Source organism: Lithobates pipiens, unplaced genomic scaffold, assembly GCF_037356315.1.
Source record: "Lithobates pipiens isolate NorthernLeopardFrog02 unplaced genomic scaffold, aLitPip1_a1.2 Scaffold_25, whole genome shotgun sequence".
NCBI lineage: Eukaryota > Metazoa > Chordata > Amphibia > Anura > Ranidae > Lithobates > Lithobates pipiens.
Genome location: NW_027507787.1, coordinates 97,988,648 through 98,007,323, shown reverse-complemented (window position 1 = coordinate 98,007,323; position 18,676 = coordinate 97,988,648). Strand labels below are relative to the sequence as shown.

Sequence of the window (18,676 nt, the reverse complement as noted above, 5' to 3'; positions counted from 1 at the left end):
CAAATGAACCAATTTTGGAAAGTAGAAGTATAACGAGAGCTATGGTGAGTATTTTGCAGACCTCTTTTTGTCGCAAAGTTTTTTTTTTTTTTTTTTTTTTTTTTTTTTTTTTTTTTTTCAAAAAAAGAAAAATTCATTTTCAAAAACAAATGAGAGCTGCAAAATACTCGCCATGCCTCTCAGCAAATAGCTTGGGGTGTCTACTTTACAAAATGGGGTAATTTGAGGGGGTAGGGGGGTTTCTCTTGTATTCACCGACTGACACAGCTCCTCTCTTAGCCATTGGGTTGTTGTGCCACCTTTAGGAGAAGACTAGGCATAACATGTTATGAAAAACACAGAACTTTTAGTTCCGCCCAAGGGACGCGGTCCCTTAGGTAACAACCCCCCAGCCTGCCATGCAGCACTAGCAGCTGGCTGGCTGTGCCCTGGTGTGTTTTTTTTTTTTTTTTTTCTCTCCCTGGAAGTGTCTGAGGCTGTGTCTGTGATCCCTGCAGCGCTGTTCACCGCCATTTTCTGTCACTGTCCATCACGGTATTCAGTGTTCAGCGCCCATCTTAGGTGAGGGCAAGGAGCAGCATGCTCGCCTGTAGCTTGGCGGCCATTTTTCCTGTGGTTTTGTCCTTTATACTGGATGCCCGGCAGACATTTTCTTGAAGCCTGAGCATGTTTTTTGGGCAGGCTCTAGGAGCAGAATGCTTTCCTGTAGTCCGGCGGCCGTTTTCTCTGTGTTTTATGTCCTTATACTGGATGCTTGGCGGCCATTTTATTTGAGCCTGAGCAAATTGCAGATTGGTTTCAGCGCCATAAGCAGCAGCTCTGGGTGACCGTGGGTTTTCCTTTGCACCTGGGAGCTGACAAGGAACACGGGCACGACTTGCTGGACAGCGCAGAACCAGTCAGGGTGGTGAGTCCTGAGGGAAAGAGCCCCTCAGCCAGCAACAGTTAGGAGGGTGGGACCATCACTGTCCTAAGTCCCCATCAGGTGGCAGACAGGGTAGGATCAGCATGGCTTCGGAAACTGGTGTTTCTTCCCCTGAAATCCAGACAATTGCAACCGGTTCGCCTGCAGAATGTGCAGTGCCCCTGGACGCTTTCTCAGCAGTCCTCAATTTGTTCGTTGCCAAGATGGAGGCGGTGCATGGGCGCAAAGGTGCTAAAAAGTGGCCCCTGCACCCCCCCCCAGTCCTCTGGGGAGAGCTCTAAAGCAGACTGGGGGGGGGCCTGCTGAGGCTGGTGACCCCTGTTCTGACGTGTCAGCTGACGCTGACCAGGACTGTTCGCACAGTGAGGATGAGTCCCGTCCGGGTCCGTGCGTGACAAATCACTTGTCGGTGCACTTATCACAGCTGTGCATGGTACCCTGAAGATTGAGGAGCCAGCAGATAATGTAGCGGTCCCTTTTGGGTCCCGTAAGCCAGCCCATTCACCTAAGGTGTTCCCGCATCTGACTTATTTTGACAAGTTAATTTACAAGGAATGGGGTCGTCCGCAGTATCCATGTTAAACAAAGTAACCGCGATCCCGGTAGAGGGGACTCCTGCATTTAAGGATCCAATGGACAGGAAGGCTGAGGCAGTGGCTCGTTCCTTTTTTATCTTTTTTTTTTTTTTTTTTTTTTTTTTTTTTATGGTTGTGGGGTCAACCATGCGACCAGTACTGGCATCCGCACTTGTGTCGCAGACACGCAGTGTGAAACTGTTGCACCGCAAATTGGGAGAGCAACAGGCTTCTCCTGTCTGCGTGGAACTAGCAGACCAACTAGTTCAAGGCCTTAAGTACGTTTTTGACATGGCCCTGGATACCCTCCCTCTGTTATCCAGGGCTTCAGTGTCAACAGTGGTGCTGAGGTGCCTGATTTGGTTAAAATGCTGGTCTGCTGACCAGGCATCCAAAAAAGCCCTGACGGATCTTCACTTCCTTGGAGCCTTTTTGAATGACATTAAAAATGCCACAGGTGGTAAGAGTACTCTACTCCCACAGGCCAGGAAGGCTAAGGAGCCACGCCGTAGGCAATGCCCTCATTTTCTGCTCAAACGTTTTTTCGTCCGCCCTAAGCTTCCACCAAACATCCCCAGCCCGACAGGACGACCTCTGAAGGACCAAAGCGTCCCTGGAACTGGAAGCAAGAGTGCCACCGCATGAAGGTTTGCCCCCACCCGCAGCACGGGTGGGGGGGGGGTCGCCTTTGGGAGCTTGCAGCCCGATGGGCCTCTCTGCTGTCTGACTAGTGGGTCTGCGATCTGATTTCCTCTGGCTACAAGATAGTGTTCCTCTCTTGGCCGCAAAAGAGATTCTTCCTCTCCCAGCATACCAGTACTCCCGACTTGCCGGGAGGCCCTCTTGGGGGCAGTAAGGGACCTGCTGAATCGCGGGGTGATAGTACCTGTTCCGGAATCGGAACGTTTCCAGGGGTTCTACTCCAATCTGTTTGGATGTACCCCTTCCTTCTTGGGGACTACAATCTTGGATCTAAAAGCCCTCAATTACTTTGTAAACGTACAGAGGTTTAGAATGGAATCAGTTTGTTCAGTAGTAGCTGCACTCCATCAAGGACTCCCTGACATCCAGGATGCGTACCTGCACCTACCCATATGCCTCCGGCGTCAGAAGTTTCTGCGATTTGCAGTCGGGGAAGCTCACTACCAGTTTGTGGCTCTCCCTTTTTTGGTTTGGCATCAGCCCCCCGAGTCTTTATCGCTCACATACTTTGGTGGGCAGAGCGACATGTACCGGCCTTGTCGGCCATTTACATCCCGAGAGTGAACTGGCAGGCTGACTATTTAAATCACCAGATGCTGGACCCAGGAGAATGGGCATTGCATCCGGAGGTGTTCAGGCTATTGTACCTAAGGTGGGGCACACCAGACGTGGATCTTCTGGCCTCTCGGCTCAATCAAAAGGTGCCTCCTTTTCTATATCCAGGATCCTGCTGTTTCTTCAGCAAGGAGTAGACCAGAAATTGGCCTTGAGGACCATTAAGGGACAAATCTCAGCTTTGGCTGTATTTTTTTCAGAGACCCCCTGGCGTCTCTCTCTAGTGAGCACTTTTGTCCAAGGGGTCCGGCATGTAGTTCCTCCGGTGCGTCCACCGTTGCCCCCGTGGGATCTGAATCTGGTGGTGTTGGCGCTGTAAAAACCACCATTTGAAAATATCCCTCTGACTCTTTTCCCAGAAAGTGGTCTTTCTAGTGACCATCGCATCGGCCAGGAGGGTTTCAGAACTGGTGGCCTTGTGCTGCAAGTTGCCCTATCTGGTTATCCACATGTCATTCCCTGGATGTGGTTTGGGCTCTGAGGGTGCATTTGTCTGCCACGGCTCCCTTCTGGAAGTCAGACTCCCTGTTCGTTTCGGTGGCTGGTCCAAAGAAAGGCATGTCGGTCTTGTCTGCCACCATTTCCAGGTGTTTGTGTCCCTGGGCTGTCTGTGATCTCTCTGCTGGTGTCTGTGGGCTCTGCATATGCTGCTGCCATAGCGCTGTCTGCCACCATTATCTGTGTACATTCACTGTGTACAGTTTTGTCGGCCATCTTCTGTGAGTCTGTGAGAAGCATGGTCAGTCGGTGGCCATTTTCACTTTGATTTTCTTCTATACAGGGTGGCTGGTGCCCATTTTTATTTTATTTTTTATTTTTTTTGTAGCCTCAGCGTGTTTTTTTCTCCTCGGCACTGGTTCCTGTACCTCAGAACAGCACTTTTTTTTTTTTTTTTGCTCTGGACACAGGCACCTGTAGCAGCGCTCGGTCAGGGTGGCGAGTCCTGCGGTGGGGGCCCCTCAGTCTGCAGCAGCTAGGAGAAGGGTGGGACTGAGTGCTTTGTGCTATGTACCCAAGGGTGACAGACAGGGTGGGTCAGCATGGCATCAGAAACTGGTGTTTCTTCCCCAGACCTCCCTGCAATTGAAACCGACTCATCTGCAAACAGTGCAGTGCCTTTGGATGCTTTGAAAAGTTTGTTGCCAGGGTGGAGGTGGTGTGCGCAAAGGTGGTAAAAAAAGGGCCCCGAGGAGGTCTGACTCAGTGACTGGCGGCACCTGCTCTGATGTGTCAGAGGACGCTGCGCAGGACCAATTGGACAGTGAGGATGACTCCCCCTCTGCTGAGGTAGCGGTCCCTTTTGGGTCCCGTAAGTCAGCCTGTACACCTAAGGTGTTTCTGTATCTGACTTATTTCGATAAGTTCATATAAAAGGAATGGGGAAGCCCACAACAGACTTTTTCAGTCCCAAAAAGAATGGCGGTGCATTACCCCTTTTGGGGAGAGCCTTCTTTAAAAAATGGTTGGCTCCCGCGGTCGTGGACCCCCCAGTATCCAAGTTAAATAAAGCAACCACAATCCCGGTAGAAGGGACTCCTGCATTTTAAGGACCCTTCCGACAGGAAGGACGAGGCAGTGGCCGGTCAATGTTTACGGTAGTGGGGTCAGCAATACGACCAGTACTGGCCACAGCATTGGTGTCAGACATTTACTGAGTGGGCAAAACTATTGCACTGTGAATTGGAGAAGCAGCCGGCCTCTCCTGTCTGTGTGGAACTAGCAGACAAGTTAGTGCACTGCCTTAAGTACGTCTGTGACACAGCCCTGGATACACTTCCCTTTCTCTCCAGAGCGTCAGTTTCAGCAGTGGTGCTGCGGCACCTGATTTGGTTGAAATGCTGGTCTGCGGACCAGGCATCTAAAAAAGCCTTGATGGATTTAACCTTCCTTGGTGAGCAGTTATTTGGAGCCTCGCTGGATGACATTAAGAATGTCACAGGTGGGAAGAGCACTTTGCTCCCACAGTCCAGGAAGAGTAAGGAGCCACGCCGCAGGCAAGGGCCCTCATTTTCCGCTCAAGAGGCTTTTTTTTTTTGACCGCCCGGGACTTCAGCAAAATGCTCCCAGTCCGATAGGGCCACTACTGAGGGACAGAAGCATCCCTGGACTCGCAAGCCAGTGAGCAAAAGTGCTACCGCATGAAGGTTTGCCCCCGCCCATCACTCGGGTGGGGGGGGTCGCCTTCGGGAGTTTGCAGCCCGGTGGGCCTCTCGGCTGTCTGACCAATGGGTCTGCGATCTGATTTCATCAGGCTACAAGATTGAGTTTCTCTCTTGGCTACCAAACTGATTTTTCCCCTCCAGCATACCCTTTCTCCTTACTTGCTGGGAGGCCCTGTTTGGGGCAGTAAGGGACCTGCTAAGCTGCAGGGTGATAGTGCCTGTTCCAGAAATGGAAAGGTTTCAGAGATTCTATTCCAATCGGTAGTCCCCAAAAAGGAAGGGGTACGTCCAATCTTGGACCTAAAAGCCCTCAATTGCTTTGTGAAAGTACAGAAGTTCAGAATGGAATCTGTTCACTCCGTAGTCACTGCACTTCATCAGGGGGACTCCCTGGCGTCTTTGAACATCCAGGACATGCACTTCCATATGCCTCAGGCATCAGATTTTTCTATGATTTTTCAGTGGGGGAAGACCACTATCAGTTTGTAGCTCTCCCCTTTGGCTTGGCTTCAGCACCCCGAGTCTTTACCAAGGTGTTGGCTCCAATTTTGGCATTGTTGCGACAACGTGGGATCGCAATCGTGGGTTACCTAGACAATCTCCTTCTGAGAGCAGCTTCCGCCTCAGAATTAAGGGAAGATGTGGCTATCACCATGCAAACCCTGCAGAAATTTGTGCTGCCTCAACACCTGGAGTACCTAGGCTTACTGCTGGACTCCGTGGAAGTGAGTGTTTCTCCCTTCAGACAAACTGCAGACTCTCAGAGCCATGGTGAAGCTGTTGATGAACCACAGATGGTCATCACTGAGCTTCTGCATGTGAGTCCTGGGCCTCATGGTGGCCTCCTTCGAGGTGGTACCGTACACCCAATTTCATACCAGTCTTGCAGAAGGAGATATTGGCAAAATGTGACAAATCACTGTTATCCCTGGATTGTAGGATTCAGGTGAGCCAGTTAGAGATTCTCTTATCTGGTGACTGAGATCTCCGCCCCTTCGGTCCGGGAAATCGTTCCTACCTCTGCATTGGACAGTGATCACAACGGACGCCAGCCTGACTGGCTGGGGTGGAGTGATAAGAGTACAATAGACCCAGGTCCTCTGGTCGAGGGAGGAATTCCAGTTGCCAATCAATGTGCTTGAACTTCGAGCGATCAGGCTATGCCTCTCCATGGTCAATGAGTCTACAAGGGCGTCCGATCAGGATCCAGTCAGACAATGCCACAGAGGTGGCATATGCCAACCATCAAGGAGGAATAAGAAGCTCGGCTGCAGCATGGGAGGTTGCTCACATCCTTTGGTGGGCAGAGCGGCACCTACCGGCCCTGTCGGCCATATACATCCCGGGAGTACAAAAATGGAAAGCGGTCTAAGTCGCCCGATGCTGGACCCAGGAGAGTGGTCACTGCATCAGGTGTTCAGGCTTCTTTGCCTGTGGTGGGGCACACCAGATGTGGATCTCCTGGCCTCTTGGCTCAATCAAAAGGTGCGGGGGTTCATGTCCAGGACAAGAGATCCCTGGGCGGACACGTCAGACGCGTTTGTGACTCCATGGGAGAAGTACCGGCTGATTTACGCTTTTCCTCCGCTAAAACTTACCATGCCTGCTCCGCAGAGTGGGGACCAGGGGATTCCAGTGATACTGATTGCCCCAGATTGGCCTTGGCGTCCTTGGTACCCCGACCTAGTACGCCTGGTGGCGGGTGCTCCTTGGCGGTTACCGATGCGAGAAGACCTCCTGTCACAAGGTCAGATTCTCCATCCTGCTTTACCGTCGCTGGCTTTAACGGCATGGCTGTTGAAAGCCAGGTGCTAAGGAACCAAGGTCTGTCTGACTCCATGATTTTTCACTATGTTGAGGGCATGAAAATCTTCTCTGAAGATATAAGCCTTCCACGTACAATGGTATTTCTCCATGTGTGTGGCGATTGGGTGGGTCCGTGCACCTATTCAGTTTCCAGGATCCTGCTGTTCCTACAGCGAGGAGTGGACCAAAGACTGGCCTTAAGCACCATCAAGGGATAGATATCGGCCTTGGCTGTCTTTTTCCAATGACCCCTGCTGGCGTCTCACTCTCTGGTGAGCACCTTTGTACAAGGGGTCCTGCATGTACCCCCGGTGTGTCCACCCTTACCTCCATGGGATCTGAACCTGGTGTTGACGCTTCAGAAACCACAGTTTGAGAACCTCATGGAAATCTTTTTTTTTTTTTTTTTCAAACAGGTTAACGTATCATCGCACAGCTCTTAAAACCCACCATTGCAAACAAAATACAAAAAACAAAGCTTCATACAAAATTCAAGTTTTTTATAAACTACCCTTATCTTACCCCAAATCCCATCCTATCCCACCCGTCCAAATGCACACCGCTTGTACCAATTGGCTCCAAACTAGATGTTCCTCGATTGGTTGGGAGTGAGGAGACAACGGCAATGGGAGGGGGGGGAGGGGGAAGGAGTCGCCGACCCTGCTGGGTGGTATACCTGGGGGGCCCGACCGAGAAGGGGGGGGGGGGGAGACGCTCGCCCCTCACCACCCACAATGGACCGCCCATCTCATTCAACCAAGGGCTCCATAGGTCCCGAAACTTCTTTAAATTGTTTTGTTTAATATGTTACCCTCTCGCACCAAATTGTAGAGTTGATGACTTCAGCCCATGCCTCCGAGGAAGGAGGGTTCTTGGCCTGCCAGTTCAGTGCTATCATACGCCTAGCCTGGTACAAACATCTTAATACTGCAATCCTTGTCAAGGAAGGCAATCTACCCTCCTCCAGAATACCTAAAAGACAGGTCTTGACCTCCGGCTTCAATGTAATCTTGAAAGTTCTATTTATCCTCTGGACTATTTCAATCCAAGATCTATAAATCTTTGGACATTTCCATAGGATATGGAGAAGGTCCCCAGGGGCTTTGCATCTGGGGTTCATCCCTAGGTACCCTGCCAAACTGCCACATTTTTTGGGGGGTGTAATATGCTCTATAGATGAGGAACAGGTGGGACACCCTCTGTGAGGGGGATATTGAAACCAGACTCCCTTGTTCTAAAATCTTCCCCCATTGTTCCTGGGTGCAGCCTTACATCTCTGACCCATCCCTCTCTGCTCTTCTCCGGTCCTTTACCACTTAGGAATTTATCCTCTAGCTTGGCATTTTAATTTGGAGATCAAGCCTTTCACCTGAACACGTTCAACAACAATTCCTTGGAGGAAGGGAGTTTTAACCCTTTCAATAATTAGGGACCTAAATTGTGCTTGAATTCCATGCCTGATCTGTAAATATTTGTAAAACGCCCTACTTGAGATATTGAATTCCTGCCTAAGATCTTCAAATTTCATGAGCTTTACTTCATATAGTTGCATCAGCCTGCTAATTACCTGGATTTCCCATTCCAGAGGTCTTTCTATGCTACTTATTTCAGCTAAATTCTTATTGTACCATAGGGGGGTATAATCGGTCACTCCTGTGTGGCAGGTAACAAAATCGCTCATGGGCTACACTTTGCTCATTAAGTTACTAGTGGAACTTATGGGCAAATGAGTTTGCCTCCAATACCTCAACTAGTAAATTATAGGGTGCATTCTCAATCACCATTTTATTACTGGGTCTCACTCCCATGGACCCCCCCCCCCCAACCAGGTGCTGGAGTTAAGCTGACAAAAAGTATGAACTCGGGTGTGGAATTGCCACTCCTCCTCTCCTAACATGAAGCTGCAAAGTTTGCAAGCCGATCCGAGCTGGGCTCTTCTTCCACATTAGTCCCGAAATAACGATTCGAGCTTCTTAAACCATTTCTGGTTAATCCAAGTTGGAAAGTTATGAAGGATATATAATATTTGTGGGAGCCAGATCATTTTAATTGCAGCGTCCTGCCACGGAAAGGGGGAGGCAACACCAGATATCCACTTTTTGTTTCAATTTCACAAGTAATGGTATTAAGTTCTCACTAACATAGTGATTTACTTCACCGGAGATCCAGACGCCTAGATATTTCAACTTGTTTAACACATCCAGGCCTGCAATTATAGGGAATGGTTGGGCCCCCAATTCTAGTCAATGGTAGTAGGGCTGACTTCCAATTGATTACTAGCCCGGATTGTTGTCCAAACTCCCCAATCACATGTATCACCTTATTTAGGGTGGAGTTTATATCCCCAATAAAGAACAAGACATCATCCGCGAACAGCACGATTTGTCTTCCCCCCCCCCCTGACCTGCACCGGAAACCCCTGGATGTCCGGGCGTGACCTCGTCACGATAGCCAGGGGTTCTGAAATATTTCAGAGAATACCGTACCCACTTTGACTTTTGCCCTGGGCTCGTTAGAGTATAGAGTAATTTTACCCATCTAACAAATACAGGGCCAAAGCCAAATCACTCCAGCACTCCCCATAAATAATCCCAGTCCAAACTATCAAAGGCTTTAGTGGCATCCAAGGCTAATATAGCCCTGGAGCGATCGTTGTCAGTTGGAATTTGGATATTTAGAAAAACTCTTCTAATATTGGTGCTGGTTGATCTGCCCGGATAAAGCCTGACTTGTCTGGATGTATTAATTTATGTATATATTTAAGCGGGTCGCCAAGACTTTAGCTAGAATTTTAACGTCAGAACATAACAAGGAGATTGGATGATACGAGGAAACCTCCTGCTGGTCTTTCCCCTCTTTGTGGATCAAAATGTTAGCTTCAAGCGTCGAAGTAGGGAGTTTACCTGCATCCAATGCCCACTTCAATGTTTCCAAAAGCTCCGGCAGTAGCACTTCACCATAACGCTTATAGACTTCTATTGGCAACCCATCCGGGCCTGGGGCTTTTTAAATGGGCATTCCGGCTACTGCACTTTTTAACTCTTCTAATGTCAATGGTGCCTCAAGATCTATTTGATCATGTTCGGATACAGTTGGAATTGTCATTTTTATGTAGAAAATCAGCCTCTGTTAACTTGCCCTCCATTGTAGACAATTTATGTAAAGTTTGATAGTAGTTACCAAGTACTTAATTTCTGGCGGACTTGAAATGAGATCCCCCATTTGGAGCCTTGATCACCTGGATCGCAGCGGGGGAGCTGTTGGTTTTGATCAAAAGGGAGAGGATGTGGCCCACCCAACATCAGGGAAATCCGTTTGTTGACACACTCTCAGAAAGTGGTCTTTCTAGTGGCCATTACATTGGCCAGGAGGGTTTTTTAACTGGTGGCATTGTCTTGCAAGTCACTCTATCTAGCTAACCACAAAGGTGGTTTCGGCTTTTCACCTCAATGAAATCATTAACATCTGTGTCCTAAACTGACACATCCTAAGGAGGTGGCCCTCCATTCCCTGGACGTGGTCCGAGCTCTAAAGGTATATCTGTCTGCCACAGCTCCCTTTCGGAAGTCTGAATCTGTTTTCTGTAGCTGGTATGAAAAAGGACTGGCGGTATCGTGGTCCAGGCTTACGCTTTGAAGGGGCAGGTGCCCCCCTCCCTTTCCTGTCACAGCCCATTCCACCAGGGCAATTGGGACCTCTTGGGCTTTTCGACATGAAGCGTCAGTCGCTCAAGTGTGTAAGGCGGTGACTTGGCCGTCCGCTCACACTTTTACAAAGTTGATGTAAGCACATCTTATCTTGCCTGCTTTGGCCACAAAGTTTTGCAGGCCGCTGTGTAATGTTGCAATTTTGCACTTTCTTCTAAGTTTTTTAGTTTTTTTCCTGTTAATGCACTCTGCTGCATATGTTGACCGCAAGTTCTGATGCGGTTGGTGACTCCCCTAGGGATAGGGAGCACCTCTGGTTGTGGGTGAAGTTACGTTGCTCTTCCCACCCCTCATTATGACACTGTTTGGGGACGTCCCTACGGTCAAGATTACTGGAGCTGTGTCAGTCAATGAACGAAAGCGAAAATAGGATTTTTGTACTCGCCATAAAATCCTTTGCTCTGAAGTTCATTGACTGACGCAGCACCCTCCTGCTTGTTGACATACTGAGCGGCAGGAAGCAGGTCGAGGGGGTTACCAGAGGGACCCCTGGGCGAAACTGTACAATTCTGTTGTTTCACATGTTTAACATGTTCTGCCTAGTCCTCTCCTGAAGGTGGCGTAATAACCCTACGGTCAAGATTACTGGAGCTGCGTCCATCAATGAACTTCAGAGAAAATAATTTTACGGTATATTTTGGTAAAATATAAAAGATTAGGTTGCGTCAAGTAAATACCCAACATGCCAAGTTTTAAAACTGCATTCACCTGTGATAGTGCCAAAAATGGTGCCAAAAAAATTGCCATAGGTGACGCTTAAACGTTTTACAGTTCATCAGTTTAGAGCAGGGATCATCAATTAGCGGACCTGCAGATGTTACAAAACTAAAAGTTCCATCATGCCTCTGCCTCTGGGTGTCCTGCTTGTGGCAGTCAGTCTTGCAATGCCTCATGGGATTTGAAGTTCTGCAACAGCTGGAGGTCCGCTAATTGCATATCCCTGGTTTAGAGTTAACCAGGAGATCTTGTGCTAGAATTATTGCAATCTCACGCTCAGATGTCACACGGGTGTTGTGACCACAGTCTACATATGCGTGTGCACCCTGGGTGTGCGTTTGCATATGTGTGCAGGGCAACAGGAGTTTTTTTATTTAACCACTTTGCGCCTGCACTATAGCCAAAGGACGGCTACAGCGCAGACGCTAACTGCTGGGAGGGCGTCCCTGAACGTCCTGTTTACTTCCCCTCTGCGCGCCACCACGGGCGCGCATCGGGGAAGTTCTGTGCTGGCCGTGCCCCTTGGACACAGCCAGTCACACATCGCTGTAAATGGCCAATCACAGCAGCCATTTACGATCGGTGTCCAATGAGAGATGATCTCATATGTAAACATATGAGATCCTCTCATTGCCGACTCTCCCTCCTCACTCAGACAGCGTGTGAGGAGGGAGAGATGAACCGCTGAGATGCAGCGGTTAGTGGAAAAAAAAATATAAAAAAAGAAAATAACGTGCCATCTGCCCCCAGTGTCACGTCAGTGCCATCTGCCATTGTCCTGGTGCTCCAGGGCCTTCAAAAGTGTAATATGTAGTCAACAAGTTAGATGTGTAATTTATGCTCCTAGAACACGTGATGGCGCTCCCTGCATTGTTGGGCCTCTCTACGTGGCCAGGCTGTGGAAAAATCCCACACAGGTGGTATCGTAATACTCGGGAGGAGTAGCAGAATTTATTTTGGGGTATTTGTGGTATACACATGCCAAGTGAGAGAAATAACCTATGACAATTTTGTGGAAAAAAAATAAAATAAAAAATCTTCTTTTTTGCAAAGAATTGTGGGAAAAAAATTACAACATCAAAAAGCTCACCATTCCTCTTACTAAATACCTTGGAATGTCTACTTTCAAAAAAGGGGTCATTTGGGGGGTATTTGTACTTTCCTCGCTTGTTCGGATCGCATGAAATGAGATGGGCCACCAGTACATCAGGTGTGATCAATTTTGTATGATTTGCACCACAGCTTGTAGACTCTAACTTTCACAAAGACCAAATATCCACCAATTTGGGTTATTAATAAAAATGCCATAAAACTAACCCTATTTTGTAAACGCTATAACTTTTGCGCAAACCAATCAATCGCTTATTACGTGTTTTTTTTTATTATTTTTTTTTTTTCTTTTAACCAAAAATATGTAGAATACGTATTGGCCTAAACTGAGGGGAAAAAATGTTTTATATTTTTGGGGGATATTTATAACAATAATGCGTTTGTTTTGTTTTTGTTTTTTTTTTCAAAATTGTCTCTCTAGTTTTGTTTATAGCGCAAAAAATAAAAACCGCAGGGGTGATCAAATACCACCAAAAAAGCTTTATTTGTGGGAAAAAATACGTTAATTTTGTTTGGGAGCCACGTCGCACGACCACGCAATTGTCAGTTAAAGCGACGCAGTGCCAAATCGCAAAAAGTGGTCTGGTCTGACCAGCAAAATGGTCCGGGCTGAAGTGGTTAATACGCACTATTTACAAGCAAACAGATCACAGAGGATGGTTGCCTTTTTAATAGCCATTTAAATCCCTTTGTGTCAACTTTTGTGCATGTTTTCAGGCCATAATCATCAGGTATCTAAACTTTTTTTGATCAGGGTCATTTGGGTAGGTTGCATTGTCATTATGATTTTAAAAGTGTAAACATGAATGATAATAAATGCCTTCAGCCAAACAAGAGTGAGTTTTCATATTCTGGCCAAAAAAATCATAAATTCTGCCAGGGTATATAAACTTATGAGCACAGCTGTGTATGTATTTATATAAATCTTTTTTTTTTTTTTTTTTTTTTTTTTTTTTTTTTGTCACCTAGATGGCCCTTTCCTTCATTTCTCTGTTGGGCTGCTTGGCAGTGTCTATCACTGGCTTAGTCTTTGCTGCCAATGACCTCAGTAGCTTCTCCTGGAGGAACAACATGGCTGATCTGTGTGATAACCTTCGCCGAAAACCAAACCGCTATTACTACGGAACTACAGCTCCATACTACAGAGACAACAGCTATGACTACGACACTGACTGGAATTTGCAGAGATGCAAGAATGGATTTCAAGAATACAAGGTGCAACCCTGTCTGCTTCTGCTTGAACTGTGCATGGGATGAAAGATGTTTTATCTCCCAATGAGTCTCCTAATGGCGGTGAACCTTATTGCTGTTAGAAGGCATATGCCTTAGGCCGGGTCGCACACTACAGCCATACAATTGGCTCCGACTTTGCCCTGCGACTTGACATCCGTCCAACTTCAATGAACGGGGATCCGACGTTGATCCGGACAATGCAGGCAATTTGTGGTGGAACTCCAGATTGCTTGCTCGTCCCCACCCCCTTTCCTGCCGGGCTGTGTGATCGGATAAGGGTCTGGTCTGGTATGGATTTTGGGAGGGGGGACTCCACTCCACTCCACATGTTTATAAAAAAAAAAAAAAAAAAAAAACTGGCATGGGTTCCCCCTCCAACTACATACCAGGCCCTTCGGTCTGGTATGGATTTTAAGGGGAACACCCACGCTGCCCCCCCCCCCCCCCGAAATCCATACCAGACCCTTATCCGAGCACACAGCCCGGCAGGTCAGGAAAGGGGGTGGGGACAAACTTGCGCACCCCCCCCCTCTCCCCAAGGCACCTTGCCCCCATGGTGATGGGGACAAGTACCTCTTCCTGACAACCCTGGCCATTTGTTGTCTGGGTTTGCAGAGGGGCTTATCTGAATCTATAAGCCCCCTTTAACAAGGAGGTCCCCGTCTTATGTGAATGAAAAAGTGTCAAAAATAAAACACAGTACACAGGTTTTTAAAGTCCTTTATTAAGACAGCTCCGGTCGGCTCTTACGATTTCTTCTCCCCTTTCCTGCCTCCTCTGCTGACAGCTACTGCCTCTGCCAGGTCTTCTCCGCTGATGTCTTCTAGCCCTCTCTGCTTCTTCTCCCTCTTCTGTTCTTCTTCCGATGTTGACTCAATGCTCTCTCCCTCTGTTAGGTGCACCATGTGCCACTACTGATAAGATGTCAGCAGAGTGGAGAAGAAATCTGAAGACGCCAGAGCTGTCTTAATAAATTACTTTAAAAACCTGTTTTTTTTTTTTCATTTTTGACCCTTTTTTTTTTTTTTACACTTTTCCTGACCTGCCGAGCTGTGTGCTCGGATAAGGGTCTGGTATGGATCGGGGGGGGGGGGGAAGCTCCCCTTAAAATCCCTACCAGACTGAAGGACCTGGTATGTTCTTGGAGGAGGAACACATGGGGTGTGGTTTTATATATATTTTTTTTATATATATAAATTTGGTGGGAAGTTCCCCTTCAAGATCATCAGAGCACAAGTTGCATGCCAAAGTCAGATCAGGTGATACGCAATGGGCTGCAGTAGTATCAAAGTCGGACCAAAGTGGTGCAGGGAGCCTTTTCAAAGTTGGACTGACTTGTGTCGGACCAGTTAAGATGGCTCTCATAGGGAAACTTTGATTTTTATTTTTTATTTTTTTCCCACACTTCATGCGACATGAGCTCCCAATGTCGGAGCATTTGTCGTACCAGTGTGAACCTGACCTTAGTAGTAGGGGTTGAAAGCACAAGAGCTCTGTGCAACTGCCACAATAGTGTCTGCCTAGGATTTCTTTGAACACAAAGGGGTTGATTTGCTAAAATTTGCTGCAGCTGTGCATGGCAGCCAATCATCTGCGTCTAACTCCAGGTTGTTCACTTAGGGCCGGTTCACACAGCGAGGCGAGGCGTCTCCGACTTGCCTTGCCTCGCCGCGACCTGCGGGGACCTCAGCGGCGACTTGCAGAGGACTTCTGTATAGAAGTCAATGCAAGTCGCCCCCGAAGTAGTACAGGAACCTTTTTTTCTGAGTCGGAGCGACTCGAGTCGCTCCTCTCAGAACGGTTCCATTGTACAGAACGGGGGCGACTTGCGGGAGCGAGCCGTGTCGCCTCGCATCGCCTCGCTGTGTGAACCGGCCCTTAAACTTTGACCAAAAAAAAACACCTGGAAGCTGATTGGTTTTTATGTTGAGCTGCACCAGATTTTGCACTCTAGTTTTAGTAAATCAAAAAAACTTTTTTAGGTTTTTGATAAATTATGGAAGGGTGAGAGCCTATGTTTGGTCTTTAAGCTGTCTGTGTCCCAGCTGGGGAGATCTCTCCTCTTTTTGTGAATCTGGAATATGAACAGAAGTGGTCACTTTCCATTTTATCTGAAAAAAATTTGAAGTAATACTAGTTTACTAGTGTTTTAAACAGTTTTTTTTTTTCTCAGGCAGTAATTGAATACAGTTCCTGTAATTGAGGAATGACTGAATGTCTTAACAGTTGGTTTGATGGCTTTCTTCTTTTGCACAGAACTTGCTGTTAGGCTTGGTCATTATGTCCTTGCTGATGATGATCTGGGGCATCTGTGTTTCCGCTATAACTCTGATCTACAGACTGAAGGTGTTTTTCAAAGCCTGCAAATGTGAGGTAAGTAGTGACATACTAATGGGTTACTGCTAGAGTCAAGCAGATATTAAAATGGCAGGTCCAGATTTGAGATGGCCATTTACAGACCAACACTACTTTTAAAGTAAAAAAATAAACCTCCATAGACATAAAAAAGTACTTGAGCTAGTATGTAGGTCCCCAGCCTTCTCAGGTATTATTGAAGTGTAGCTTGCCCTGGCTTTTGAAGTACAATTTTTAGGCTGGGTTCACACTGCTGCGATGCGGGAACGCTGCAAATCCGCTGTGGGTTCCCTCATCGCATGCCTCCCGGCGGCAGTTCACACTGCCCTATGCGAACTGCTGGGAGTGTCAGTGAAACGTTAATGACACCCCCAGATCAGTTCGCATATCGCAATGCGATCTGCAAACTCTGATAGGAATCGGATCGCATGGTGTGAACACCCATGCAATCCGATTCTGCTGCGGACCAAAAAAAGGGTCCTGTGCGAGTTTGGGCCGGATGTGATGCGAATTCAGCCATACTATCTGTATGGCTGAACTTGCATCGCACAAGACATCGGATGTGATTTGCACTGCAGTGCGGTGCGAATCACATCCGATCTCGTCACCGCAGCAGTGTGAACCCAGCCTTAATGAGGGTTCAAGCAGACCTTTGTTTGACCCTGTCCAACTTAATTTAATGTTCTGTACATCACTTTCCCTGTATTCCACCTGTTTTTCTTATCTTTTGACTGTGCTAAACTTGTCAGCTATATTTCACTTCTGTCAAAAGTTCTCTCTTCTTCTAATTAGTGAATTTATAAACTATCCTAATGAACTTTCACCCAGTAAAATATCTTATAAAAAACATCAGAAGCAGAGAGGTCATCTAAAGTTCAACATTTAAAAATTAAATCTTTCTAAATCTATGGAAAACACCTATATACATTATTAAAGATTAATAATTGTTGCTTTACTTATTGAATAATGATAAAACCACTACTATATAATTATGCAAATCAATATGTATAATATGAAATACATTCGCTAATATGAGATTCTACAACACCTTGCATCCCTTTTCAATCTTGTTCTTTCATGTCCCATGTCCCATATTCAGTTAGATTTCACTGAGAACAAACTGCCACTTATCAATACCTTCTGAGCCAGGCCCACACGTGCATTGAGCACACTCCCCTCGGTTTTATGAAGAGTTTGTATTCCATAGGAGTGCACATGTGGGTCCAGCTCTGGAGATTTGACAAACGACTCTGCAATCATGTTGAGAGGCAGGGAAAGCCACAATGAAGATGCAGCAAAGTTGCAGTTACACTTTTGATAGTTGGTAATGTCTGTATACTGATTTAGCCAATAGGGAAGCAGTGTACCATCTTATAGGGCCACTAGCCTAGCTACTCAATTGTGTAATTAAAAATGCTAAAACCAGGCTGTCAGTGGAAACGTCTGCAGTGACTTTTGAAAGGTTTGTGGCAGAGCAGGGACTGTTGATACAAAATATAATTCTGTATTTTTATAATGATAATATTTAACAGACATCATGTGTATTATTTTTTTTTTTTTGTCTCACAGAAAGTTGAAGAGAATGATGATCCTCTGCTGTCACCAAACCCTACCCAAGACATTATTATTGCTTGAGGACGATGGTGTGATCTATATTTTACACAGGCTTATTTCAGCTTCCTAAAGCTACAAAATGCAAAGATAATCTAAATCCTGTGCTGAGAGAAATGGGCAAGCTGTCATTGCTGGCCACCTTTCAGTAATGCTAGTTGCCTGGCTGTTTTTGGCTTTTACAGCTTTAAGTTGCTGACCTGGAACAATCAAGTCAGAAAAGTCAGAGTGAATTCAAGACCCCTAATCAGCATCCTTGTCCTGGCTCAGTGAAAATATAGAAGCCACTGGATTAGCATGACAGCCAGGGAACAAGTAGATCTCAGTATGTTTTCCTTTTTAAAGTGTCTTAAATAGAACCTGTCACCTTTCCCATTCTATTTTTTCTAGCCAGACCTTCCACCCCTGACACTCATCTTAGCACATTCCCTTCTTTCTATGTCCCTTCATTGGAAGTCTTTGCTTCTAGGTATGGGGCAGCATTTGACCTTTCATTCCTCCTAGGATGCAGAGTTTGAGCCTGAGTGGCCAATCATTGGCCCGGGACAGGTTTCACATAATTGGGGACCTGGTCCTGAATGGGAACTGACAGATTCTCCTTAATAGCCTGCGGCTTGTATTGGGCAATAATTCCCTTTTATCTCTTGTGGTTTGTTTGTGACTCAGTAGCGGAGACATTAGCCTTGTGTCCGCTTTGACAGTTTATGCTCTCATCCTTTTTCAGTTTCACAAAATATCTTTATGACTTAATATGATTTTATAGAATGTAATGTTCACAAACTCATGTGTAATTTAGGTTTTCTTTTTTTCCTATGTAAGCATTATTATCTTTCAGTAATCATTTCTGTGATATCTTGCCACTGTCGCAATAAAGAAATATATTGTTACTTCTGCATCAGCCAGACTTTGTAATGCTTTGTTATTCCATGTGGCATTGAGTAACTGAAGTAAAGTATTTTTACTAGTGAGCACTTATTTTAACATTGCAGAGGACAACCTGCCTAAGACTGCCTTTTTTGTTTTGCATAGAATAAGGAAGGGTTCGCCCCCGTTATGTTCTTTTTGCTGTCTGTTGTCTCTTGTTATCACTTCTTTCACACTGACCCTTCCAAAATTTCTGGGGTTTTTACTCTTAGTACTGATTTACTTTATTTACAA

General features: G+C 46.6%; 1 protein-coding gene across 2 annotated transcripts in view; it reads left to right on the top strand.

Moving 5' to 3' along the window:
• Positions 1-18,416, top strand: part of LOC143930441 (transmembrane protein 176B-like) — a 63,081-nt gene extending 44,665 nt beyond the window's left edge. For both annotated transcript variants that reach the window (XM_077454761.1, XM_077454760.1), the window contains exons 5-7: positions 13,289-13,534; positions 15,809-15,925; positions 17,477-18,416. In XM_077454761.1, coding sequence (XP_077310887.1) covers positions 13,289-13,534; positions 15,809-15,925; positions 17,477-17,542 — 429 coding nt within the window. In that variant the 3' untranslated portion in view covers positions 17,543-18,416. The remainder of the gene's footprint in view (positions 1-13,288; positions 13,535-15,808; positions 15,926-17,476) is intronic.
• Positions 18,417-18,676: the final 260 nt, after the last annotated feature.